The following is a 13,040-nucleotide window of genomic DNA, read 5'->3' on the forward strand; positions in this document are numbered from 1 at the left end:
TGTCTATTGAGATAGGAAGAAAGGAATCAACAAATAACATAAATGTTTTCAGTGATAAATTCCATGAATAAAACAGTAGAAATAGATAGACAATGTGTGCTAGGAGGTGGGGGTAGGGTAATGATTTCGATGTATTCATCAGGTAGAACTTTTATGAGCTAAGCCCTAAGGGAGAGCAAGCACATAAGAGAAATCATACAGACATGCGAGAAAATTATTTTCAAGATAGAAGAAAGAGCAAAAGAAAAAGCCATGAGCTGGAAACATGTTTGGCATGGTCAAAAATGGAAATTCAGGTAGATTGGTTAAAGCATAGTGAACCAGTGAAAGAGTGCTAAGAGGTAATGAAGAATGAGCTACAAGATCATATAGCTCTTATAGATCATGGCAAAGCATTTATCCTAAATGGGATAGACACTACTAAAGTGATAACATGATTTCTCCCCTTTTCTTATTGTAGTAAAGAAAACATAACAAAAAAACTTTGCAATCTTAACTATTTTAAAGTATAAGTTCAGTAGTATTAAATAAAAAACATTTTTAATGTTGTGTAGTCATCAGCACCATCCATCTTTAGAACACTTCATCTTATAAAACCGAAATTGATACTAACTAAATACTACCACTCCATCTCTCCCAGTCTCTGGCAATCATCATTCCACTTTTGTCTCTATGATTTAACTATTCTAAGTACATCATATAAATATAATAATACATTTTTAACTACTGTAAATAATGAACATAGATGTACAGATATCACTTTGAGACTCTACTTTCAATTATTTGGGGTATATAGCCCCAATTGGGACTGATGGATAATATGGTAATCCAATTTTAAGGTGTTTTTTTTGAGAACTATTTTATCATTTTCCACAGTAGCTATGCCATTTTATATTCACTGATATATGATATTCTAAAGCATAAAAATCACTTATATTTTTAAAAGACTGTTTTGGCTACATGGGACAATAATTGGTATAGAGTAAGAGTAGAACTTCTTTAATCTTGGATTGTTTTATTTATTTCTAAACAGGCTATATGTTTGCATAATTTAATCTGAATTTAATTACTTAATTTAAAACACTTACATTATTCTAAAAACATATGCAGACTACATTAGGGAACTGGACTTAATCGGTGACTTTCAGTAACAACCTCTGAGATAAATACTCCATTACTCCATCCCCCAGATAGGGCATCAAATTTAGCTGAAGAACATTTTTTTTTTTTTAACTATACATCAATTGAAGTAATGAAGCAAATTGTATCAAGTTTTTAATACTGAAAAATACTAGGTAGGTTTTTTTCTTTTGTTCCAATGTCCTTCATCTCCATTTTATCTAAACAAAAAATTTATGCCACACCTTATATTATCCAAAAGTGTTTAAGATTATGTAAAATCTTAAGTTCTAGTATGCCTCCCTTTAACAGCCAATCTTTCCATAATGTTACTTTTACTTAGCTGTATATGGACACCATTATGGTATCCCAGAATCTCTCTATATATATTATTAAAGAGGGGCCTATTAAGTTTTAATATGTGCTCTTGGGAATAGTATTTAGTTTTCTTGGGAAGAGTATTTAGTTTAATAGCACTAATGCAGCTTAGGAACATTAATATATGTTCCTCATTGGAACTAGGAAAGGGACTTTTATATTCATTGCCTTCTAAGTCTTGGAAATGCCTTGAACTTGTGGAGACCTGGGACATTTTAGACTTCATACTTATTAGATTTTCATACTACTTTCTAAAAGGTAGATTACTTCAAAGTTTAAAAGCATGGACACTTAACTTTCAGAAATGCATATAAAACTATGACCCATGATATATTGTCTGAGAGTTGCTTCAAAATAGCATGGGGGATCAAGAATAAGTGGCATTTTAGTCAATGTCTGACATGAAGAGAAGGTGGCAGCAGCTTAGAGTTAGACCCTTGCTGCTAACCCTAATGAGAATACATTTGAAAACAAATCAAAAAGAAGAACTAAGAGTAGTTTTGAAGAGCAAAAGGTAGAGAGTATGATCCCGAAACGTGTCCTTAGGAGGAAACAACCAAGAGTCTTTATCAGGTTTGCTCAAGTGAAAGTGGTGTGGTTTAAGGTGGAAAGAAAATGTTTGTTTTGGAGCACAAGTATAGCACTTTGAGCTTTTGTGATGGGGTACTATTATGTTTTTGAGAGTTTCCAGATGACCTTCCTCTAAGCCCTCATGTGGGTGTGCTATATTTAGGAAAATAACTATTTTCTGGTGAGATCTAGAGGAAGTATCTCAATGAAATATGTTCAGCAAAAGAAAAAAAATCTTTGGGATTTTTGTTGTGGTTTGGGGACTTTTGTTTTGTTTTTGCATGGTACTGGAGATTAGATCTAGGACCTCATGAATGCTAGTAAACCATTCATGCTATCATAGAACTACATGCCCATTCATAAAATAGTTTCTTAGGATTAAAAATTAGAGCCTAGGAGTCATGTTATTCAGATTTAAAGTTCAGAACAATGCCATCTGCAATCAATGGCAACCCATATCTTGCTATTCTTGCTATGGTGAACCAGAAACTTCCTAAACCTTAGATGTTATGGCACAGACAATATATATTCACAGACTTTTGACTCTTCCACCTTCCAGTGGCTCTGAAAAGTGCTTTCAAAGCTCTGAAAGCAGTTTTTATAAAATGTAGAAAAGATAACTCTAATTATTATCTTTGTTTTCAAAATGTTTACAGTTGATGCCAAAGATTTAAATCAGAATAAACCATGATGTCTCAATTAAAAAAGAAATTACAGATGGCTGAGTGTGGTGGTGTACACCTGTAAATCCAGCAACTCAGGAGACTGAGGCAGGAGGATCCCAAGTTCAAGGCCAGCCTCAGCAGCTGAGTGAGACCATGCCTTGAAAAAGGGCTGGGTTGTAGCTCGGTGATAAAGCACTCCTGAGTTCAATCCCTAGTACCAAAATAGAAGTAATAACAAATGAGAGCAGACCAAATTCACTGATATGAATAGCCTATAAAGATTATAGGCTATTATATAGGCTATATATTAGAATATATAGCTGGAATTATCTCAGCTTGGGTAAATGAAACTTAGACTTAATGGCGACCTACAGTTCATGAAGTTGAGATATTAGAGTGTTTCCTGAGGAAAAGAGAATCCAGAAGCTTGGAGTGATCAGAACGTTGAAGTGAATTTACCATGTATAATAGAATTAGTTATTATATATAAACTGGTTAGAGCAGAGCTGGCACATAGAAAATTCTAAATAAATTTTAGCATGCGGGCTCAATGGCAGAGCACCTGTGTAGAATACATGAGGCTCTCAGTTCAACACTCAGCACCAAAAAATAATAATAATAATAATGACCCATTACTATTTGTATTATTTATGCTGGTGCTGAGAGTTCTAATTTTCAAGATATATACTACTATTATTATGCCATAAAAATATACATCTGCAAAAATAAGAGTTGGTAATTCATAGATTCTGGTGGTCTGACCTCTTATGTATTTTTACACACAAACACATATATATATATATATATATATATATATATATATATATATATATACACACACACATACACACATACATAAACACATACACACACACGTGTGTGTGTGTGTGTCTCTATTCCCCCCCCCCTTTCAAAGAATAACTTACTTTATCTTTGATTTTGTCAGCCCTAGAATCCAAAGGCTGGCTTTTGCTTTGTTCCTGATTACATTTTCGATTTCCTCCACCTGAGCTTGTACTTTTAGTCTGTCCCATGGAACTTGAAGCAGTAGTGGATAGTACAGATGTGTTGACACCAATCACAGATGAGGTACTGTTTCCATTAATTGACCCATTTACACCTTGAAAATAAAAATAAACATTTATATAATTAAATATTATTTAATCATATTAAGGAATAAATAAATGTGGATAAACAAAAAACATTATTACTGAAAGAAGCCAGACACAAAAGGTCATATATCAGATGATTCCATCTATATGAAATATTCACAATAGATATGTCATCTCTAAAGACAGAGTTCAACTGGTCACAGTGGTACATGCCTGTTATCCTCGCCGCTCAGGATGCTGAGACAGGAGGACTGCAAGTTCAAGGCCAACCTCATCAACTTAGTGAGGCCCTAAGCAATTTAGTGAGACCTGTGTCAAAATAAAAAATAAAAAGGACTGGAGATGTACTTCAGTGGTAAATTGCATCTGGGTTTAAATTCCCAGTACCCACCACCATGCCAGAAGGAAAAAAGACAGTTCAAACTGGTGATTGCCAGGGCTGGGAGGAGAGGAAAGAACAAATGCTTAATGCTTAATGTGTGGGATATCCTGTTGGAGTGATAAAGTGGTTTGGAATAAGGTAAGAGAGATGATAACTGCACAACATGGTGAATGCATTAAATAGTACTAATTTCTTCATTTTTAAAATGGGTTAATATATGCATCTTCACTTGAAAAATGCTTAGAAAAAATTAAATGTAAATATTTCCATTTTAGAGCAAACTCCCTAAACACTTGATAACAAGTCATCTAAAATGCTTTTATATACACTTTTGTGTGTGTGTGGGGAGAACTACTAGCAAATACTAGCAATTGAACCCAGGGATACTTATCTACTAAGCCACATCCCCAGCCCTTTCTTAAATTTTTATTTTTAGACAGGGTCTAACCAAGTTTCTTAGTGCCTCACTAAGATGCTAAGGCTGGCCTCAAACTTGAGATTCTCCTGCCTTAGCCGCCTAAGCTGCTGGGATTACAGGTGTCTGCCATCAGGCCCAGCTAAAATCATTTAGGAGGAAAATAGAGTACTAGGATATAAGTTTTCCTATAATTACTGCTTAACTGCAGAAGTATCACATTATATTGGATGCATGTAGGAAGGCAATAGGAAAAGTAGTGAAATGGGTTCAAATTCTGACTAAACTATATCCATATGTAAGCAGTACTTTCTTGAACAACTGTTCAAACTTGGTTGCAAAATGAGGACAATTAATGTCAAAAAATTATTGCAAGGATTAAGCAAGACAATGGAAAACCATCTAGAGCAATGCTATAAGAATATTATTGAATCTGAACTCTACTGAAAATAGGTATTAGAATGGAAGATTTATAGTACACTTCACTTATATTAATATGGGTACCTTTTTCAGGACCATTTCGATTACTTTTTCCTGAAGTTCTTGAATGGAATGAAGAATCATGATTCTGGGCTGGAGGAGCAAACAGTGGTGGAATTCCCAGTATTGGTGGAAAGAAGGGTGTTCCTGTACGAGTATGAACATCTGTTGTTCGCCACCATTCTGCACCTCAAAACCAAACAAACCAAACAAAAATATTTGAATTAACTTTCTAGCTAATGTAATGACTGCTTTCTATGTTTTATTCTTGGAAAAAAAATTCAAGTTTCTCCTTGCAACAGAATTTCTCAATACACATAGTTCTGATCATCTGACTGTAAATGGCTAATTAGAACTTTACACTTATCACTCTTCTCATTAGACCCGTATTCAATGATCTCTTCATGTAGTAGTTGTTTAGATTCAAGGCAAAAAGTAGGGTATTACACAGTTTTGAAAATAAAATTGAAATAATTTGACTTTTTGAAGATTTATACTACTTCTAAATTAGTAAAGAAAATATTTAAGTCTATATTAATCTATTTTAAAATCTTGGAATTTAAGCTTATACAATCTATGTTAAGAATTTTCTCAAATTACTTACAATAATGGCTCTGATAAATTAGGTGGTCTAATTTATATATAAATAATACACCAGACCACTGTAATCCAGTATATATATCGCAAATGCATTTATGAAAACCTTAAGAAAACATTCTATAGTCAAACAAAAGTATAAATATAGTAAAATTAATAAGCCCTTTCTTTTGCCTAAGAAATAACTTCTCTTTTTTTTGTAATTCCTTTAAAGCAATTTATTTAAAGTTTAAATATTTTTTTGGACATTTATTAGTTGCTCAAGACAATACAATGATCTTGACATACATTTGACTCAACTAGGGTATGAATTCTCATTTTTCCACATGTACAGATTGCAGGATCACATTGGTTATACATCCATGTATATACATACAGCAATCCTAGTGTCAGTTGTATTCTGCCGCCCTCCCTATCTCCTCCATCACTAGTCTCTACCCATTCTACAGTGACACTTATCTCTCTTTTTTTTAAAGAAATAACTTCTCAAAGAAGATTTTTAAAACCTTTGCATTAAAATAAAAGATTTATAAAGCTTCCCCTTAAAATTAATGAAGAAAGCTTGATATTTGTTTATACTTCTCATAAATTACAGATGTCAAGGATTATTTTACCAATATAAAATAAACGTTAGAAAATCATAGTTATATAATCGATATAGATATCCAATAAATAAATATCAATATAGATATTCAAACTATAACTTCTAGTTAAAACTTTTAGAAAGGAAAGAAGCCAAATTTTATTAAATACATTTTCAAGGAAGGGTGAAATTAAGAAGAGATTTGAAAATCATCCAAAGGCGAGTACTGGATTGCCCCATATAAAATCTTGGAAAAAAATCTTCTCTTGACTAAACCACTAGACTTATAAATTCAGTTGTTATCTTGCAGGCCAATCTTTTTTTTTTTTTTAGTTGTATTTGGACACAGTACCTTTATTTTATTTATTTTTTAATGTGGTGATGAGGATGGAACCCAGGGCCTCACACGTGCTAGGCGAGTGCTCTACAGCTGAGCCACAACCCTGGCTCCCAGGCCAATCTTAAAAGATAGATAGATTATATTCTTCTTTGTTATACCCACAAGAAAATTAGAGGGAAAAATCCCACAGTATAGTGCAGGTAGAACTCAAAATTGTCAGTGTATTTTATTATATTATTTTAAAAATTATCCTAGAAATATTCCTTCATTAAAAATACAATACTTGGGCAGGAACTGTAGCTTAGTGGCAAGGCACTTGCCTAACTTGTGAGTCACTGGGTTTGATCCTCAGCACCACATATAAATAAATAAAATAAAGGTCCACTGACAACTAAAAAAACATTAAAAAAAAAACACATACTTTAGTGATATGCACCTTCATTATCTAATGTAAAAATCTGTTTTTTCTTTTTTTAAGTGAAAGAGGTCTAAAAAACAGTATGAGTAGAAAACTGCAAACACTATTCCCCAGGAAAGTGTTGCTAGTGAAATGACATTCATGTATATTCAACCATGCCCAAATGATGGGAACTGAACCAAAAATAACTTAACAAAAACATTAACTATTCACCTATTGTTTAAAAAAAGAAGTACATTTAGATAGGAAGAAAAGATGTATATTTGGGGCTTGTATCAACAGTCAATATTGTCATTTATAGGTTTGAAAACTAGGTTCTACCTAGCTGATGAAAAGGGACTGAGGTTTCCTCCAAAAAGTCATATCACTTAACAGTTTGTAGTTGTAAATCTAAAAGTTGAATGGATAGGTTTAATAAACAACTAATAATAATAATAAAAGTATAATAATAATCAAAGTATAATAATAAGGCTTAAATATTTTAGACATAATCAAACTCAGAAGAAACATTAAAATTTACTTCAGAATGTCAATGGTAAATAAGTACACAGAAGAGATTAGAGAAAATAATAGGAAAATGTGTATTATAAATAATCAGACACCAAAGAGGAAAATACAAAACAAGCAAATAAGATCAATTATATAAAAATAAAACAGTAGAACTTCTGAATATAAACTTTACAAATGTTTGATATTACTTCATAGAAAGTAATGTAATTTTCTCACGTGACAAATTTATTTATCTTCCAAATTTAAGAAAATTTACAAACTTTACTCACAAAGTAACTTGTTGGTAAAATGAAAAATACAAAATAAGGATCACATAAATCAGCATGTGATGAATTTCTAAGAATATTCAGAAGAGGTAACAGCATAATATCAATGTCAATAATTTTCAAGTAAAATATTATAATATTTCAGACAATATACTAAATTTCAATTTGAAACTAGAAGGTATAATAGAATTTTTTAGAAACCATACTTGAAAGAGACAGATATCTCACAAAAATTCATGGTATTATAACATTAAAATATAATGACCCGAAATTTTAAATATTTAAAAGAAAGAATCATGAAATACAATTTCACTAAAAAATGAAAATAATTTTATTATACTAATATTCATTAAATAATTTTGCATTTGCAGATCTGACCTGAAATGAAGAATGCTTTAGAAGTTCATAAAATTTAAAAGCAAATTATTTTTCACTTAAAATTCCTAGTAATGTCTTCTCTTTCATTTGCTTATGGGGTTATTTAAAAAATTTGGCAATTTGGTTACCCTTCTGAATAAAGGTAATTATAGAGAGTTCATAATTAATTATCACACCAAATCTGCAACTTAGCCAAAATGAGTCCTCTAAAACCAAGCATAACCTATGCCCCTTTGCCAAAGAAATATTCTCATATACGCATACTTTTATCACCAAAGACTCTGTCTTGTAATTGACTGTTTATTCATTCTCTAAAGACTGTTAGAAACATAAAATATACTGGTCTATTCCTCCAAGTAACTGGGCTAGTACACAGAACATAATAGATGAATGAATAAATAGTTTATGTAGGGTGGGGAAGTTTTTAAATACTTTTTTTAAAGTGAAAGTGTCTTATTATGAATAAAGTTCAGATGAGTGACTTTTTGTACTTGTCAACCATCATTCTAGTGCAGAAGTTATTTGATTTTAATAATATAGTAATTACACTGTGGCTTAGAAATGTTCAAAAGCAGTACTATAATAAACTGATAAAACAATAAAAATATCAGATACCAGTAACTATCTAAATTATTATTATCTTATTTTGACATTTATTCAGCAATCTCATATTTTAGGAATATCTGTTGAATGCTTATCCTGCTAAGCAACCATATTAAAAATGGAATGAAATAAGCTCCTATTAATATTATTAAAAGGAAATGTTAAGACATAAAGATTTTGCCTAATTATTTTATTCCTCCCCTCATCCCTTCTCTTGCAAACACTGAATTAAAGAAATATGACTCAATAAACAGTACTTACACATTTAAGCATCTATCCTTTCTACATAGTTTAAAAAAGATACTTTGTTCCTTTTAAAGAAGCATAATTTATTTGTTTATTTTCATAATAATATAAATAGGGATCAGGGACTAATCCAGGACCTCACACAAGCTAGGCAAATGCTCAACATGCACTACATCCCCAGCTCTTTTTTAAATTTTACTTTGAGATAAGTTCCTGCTAAGCTATCCAGGCTGGCTTGAAACTTGAGATTCTTCTGCCTCAGCCTTCCAAGTAGCTGGATTAAAGGATAAATAAATCACCACACCTGGCTCATTTGACAATTTATTAATCATTAAAGTGAGAAAGAGAAAACAATGATAGTTACCAATTATTCACTAATTATGTTTGCCAGACACAGATACAGCACTGAACATGCTCATTTCCTTTAATCTTCAAAGAACCATATAAGGCAGTTATTATAATTACTCTCATTTTTCAAGTAAGAGAACTAAGGCTGAGAACTCAGATAACTTGTTCAAATGCACACAACTACTGAGCAGCAAATTCAGATTTAAATTCAGGTCTACTTTTCTCTACAATCAAACTCTAATGTTTTAAACAATTTTACATACATTAAAGCATGCATTGCTTGAAAAATCTATTGAAGTAAAATTAATACTGGAAAATACATTCAAGTTTAGATATTTCAGGATACAAAATAAATTAAAATACATTCATCCACGTTAAGCCTTAGCTAATGGTCCCCTTGTCTTCAAAGTAGTGTAACTCTATAGTTGTTTTGATCAAATATGGAAAAATATAGAAATTTAAGAGTTAATCTCATCTTGATTACAAATGAAGAGAATTAAGAATCTAAAAGAAAAGCATAAAATTGTTCATTATAAGAACTGGACTTTAGTTTTACATTGTAAGTAATTTTTTTGAAAAACCAAATAAAACTGAGAATATTTAAATTTTACACTTATAATATATGTATATTTTTCTGCATACTATATCTCAATAACATGCATCAGAAAACCCTGGTTTAATGATTCCTTTCTATGGCAAATGCCTATGTATCTCATCAAACACCTGAGCACCTAATTAACTCCTATGCCACCCAATACGCACAGGTTTTTTTTTTTTTTTTTGGTACATTATAAATAAGACTGAGCCAATTTTTGCATAAAAGTTTTAATATACCAGGCATTAGACTATTTTTTTTTGTTAAATTTCATAAACAAATTACTGCTTGAACATTTTCAAGCATTCCTCCTTTCCTTGAACACTGTTTGTAACAGATGTTTACCTGGAAAAGATGCTAGTTGGGGATGTGCGGCTAAGGCTGTGGGTGTACCAAGTGTCCCCAAACCACCAAATTCTGAATGCCCTGAGCTGGCTGAATGTAGACCAAAGACTGGGTGGCTGACCATTGGGAAGGCACTCGACACTGTGGACAGGTTAAACGGTTGATCCCCAGCTGCTCTGAATAAATGTCCTGGGAGGGAAAAAAACACACTTAAAGTTGTACTGTAAAAACAGATGAGATTTATCTGATTTCAGCGTTCATATTTAAAATTTATGTTATTTGCTAAGTTTTTATTTTACATTTTGTTCTATATTTCTATTCTTTGAGGCCAACAGCATAAGATGTTCCTAGAAACATGAGAGTACTTTAAAAATTAAAAGTGAATGGTATAACCTTTTTTACTTTGAATATGAGATTTGAGAACCAATGTTTTAAGTAAATATTTTTCCTTAATTAAAGTTGTTTGACCTAAGAAAGTAAAGCCAATTTTCTGTTAATACATGTACATTTATATAATATCAAAATTTTTCCACATAAAAAGGAAAACAAAAACTACCTGTTAAGATTTGAACACCAACACAATAGGCTCAAAATATTACTGTCATAACTCAAATTATTATATATATTATAGGCCAAAAAATTCCAGTTTCTATGTGCCAGAACTGAAGCTCTGTTCTCTATATAATGCCTTTTGAGTAAGAAGAGTATCTGGATACCCAAAAAGTAGTACATTATAGCCTAATAAAACCATGCATAAGATAACATAAGGAGTTAATGAATAAACTTACTAAGATTTTTCCAAATGGTTTCAGAGATGATCATCAATATATAAATCATTTTTATACTTTCTGATAGTAATAAAATATTCAACTCAACAGAGTGTGATTATTTAATCTCTACCTTTACTCTGAAGAGAATCTAATGTTAAGTATCATAAGACCAGTGTCATATGATCAAAACCACAACTTATTTTTTATATTTGTAGAGATTTGGCAGAAAATCTTTTTAACATTTGGAAGTCTTCCTTTTACTTTCAGGAAGTAATTAAGGTTTTCTGACTTCCTACTATGAAAACAAAAATAATAGAAACCCATATGATATCTTACAAATTCATTTTGGGAAAAGTGCTATTATGATCTGTGCTAAAATCAAATAAGGCTCCCTTATTATTTCCTGATTATGAGACCTCTTTGTGCATTGCAACAATATGTTTTAAGTAAATAAAAATATAAGTTAAAAATAAATATACTTTTTGTTATCATTTAATTGTCAACCAAGTCTCTCTTCTTTGCTTTTTTTTGCTCCCTGAAAACCAAAGGACAGTCCTAAAAAAAAAGTCAGCATGGACCCACACAGACTAATATACATCTTATATTCTTTTTTAAAAAAATTTTGCTTTAATTAGTTATACATGACAGTAGAATGCACTTTGATATATATATATATATATATATATATATGTGTGTGTGTATGTATGTATAATATCTCATTCTTCTGATTGTACAAGATGTAGAATCCCACCGGTCATATAGGGTCATATAGTTATATATGTACATAGGGTAACAATGTCTGATTCATTCTGCTGTCCTTTCTACCCCCATCCCTTCTTCCGTCCTGGCTTCACCCCCCTCTACCTAAAGAAACTCTATTCTCCCCTAGCCACCAACCCTCCATCCACCCACTTAACTTAGCATCCACATATCAGGAAAAACATTTGGCTTTTAGTTTTTTTGGGATTGTCTTGTTTTACTTAGCATGAAATTCTCCAGCTCCATCCATTTACTGGCAAATGCCATAATTTCATTCTTCTTTACAGCCGAGTATATATATGGCACAATTTCTTAATCTATTCATCTGTTGAAGGGTACCTAAGTTGTTTCCATAGTTTAGCTATTGTGAATTGAGCTACATCTTATATTTATATTCTTTACTGAAGCACTGCACTGTTGAAATAGAAGGATTTAAATGACTTTTAAAAATTTATTTATTTTCAGTGCTGGGGATTGAACCCAGGGCTTCAAGTGTGCTAGGAAAGCATTTTTCCACTGAAGTTGCATCCCCAGACTGAAAGATTTAAACAACTTTAACTAAGGTTTTAATAAATTAAACCTTAATAAATTAAGTACGGTTTGTATTAGCCTATAAGGAAAAGTTCTGATTCAGTGTAGTGCTTCGATTACAATGAAGCAGTAACTAGATATCACAGGGAAAATCCTTGAAGTGTCAGAATAAGGAAGGCCCACAGAAAAAAACTGTATGAACAAGGCACAGGCTTGGGTGACTTTTCTAAAAAGGCCAATCTTGTTTTTGTCGTTTCAAAGCCTAAAAAGAAAATTTATGAATTAAAAAGAGAAAGAAGGCAGGAAGGAGGGACAGAAGGACAGACTGGTAAATTCCTACTTTTTGGTGTTATCAAAAGTTCTAGACTACATTAGCACTGAAGCTGAGTTTAAATAGAGGATGCAAGGGGAAGGGGGGAAAAAAAGGGAGAGAATTGAACAACAGCAGAGGAGATAGAGAGGGAAGATGGGAGGGGAGGGGAGGGGGGATAGTAGGGGATAGGAAAGGTAGCAGAATACAACAGTCACTAATATGCCATTATGTAAAAATGTGAGTATGTAACAGATGTGATTCTGCAATCTGTATTTGGGGTAGAAATGGGAGTTCAAAACCCAATTGAGTCAAATGTA

The 13,040-nt window shown here is 31.9% G+C and overlaps 1 protein-coding gene across 23 annotated transcripts in view; it reads right to left on the bottom strand.

The window, feature by feature from the left end:
• Positions 1-13,040, bottom strand: part of Baz2b (bromodomain adjacent to zinc finger domain 2B) — a 346,930-nt gene that overhangs the window by 103,495 nt on the left and 230,395 nt on the right. For 18 of the 23 annotated variants that reach the window (XM_040294351.2, XM_040294362.2, XM_040294360.2 and 15 more), the window contains 3 exons: positions 10,351-10,539; positions 5,146-5,310; positions 3,659-3,852 (listed from right to left, as the gene is read on the bottom strand). In XM_040294351.2, the coding sequence (XP_040150285.2) occupies positions 3,659-3,852; positions 5,146-5,310; positions 10,351-10,539 (548 nt within the window). The remainder of the gene's footprint in view (positions 1-3,658; positions 3,853-5,145; positions 5,311-10,350; positions 10,540-13,040) is intronic. The other 5 variants (XM_021731362.3, XM_021730855.3, XM_078017461.1 and 2 more) reach the window with 3 other exon arrangements.

Source organism: Ictidomys tridecemlineatus, chromosome 7 (genome assembly GCF_052094955.1).
Source record: "Ictidomys tridecemlineatus isolate mIctTri1 chromosome 7, mIctTri1.hap1, whole genome shotgun sequence".
Classification (NCBI taxonomy): Eukaryota; Metazoa; Chordata; class Mammalia; order Rodentia; family Sciuridae; genus Ictidomys; species Ictidomys tridecemlineatus.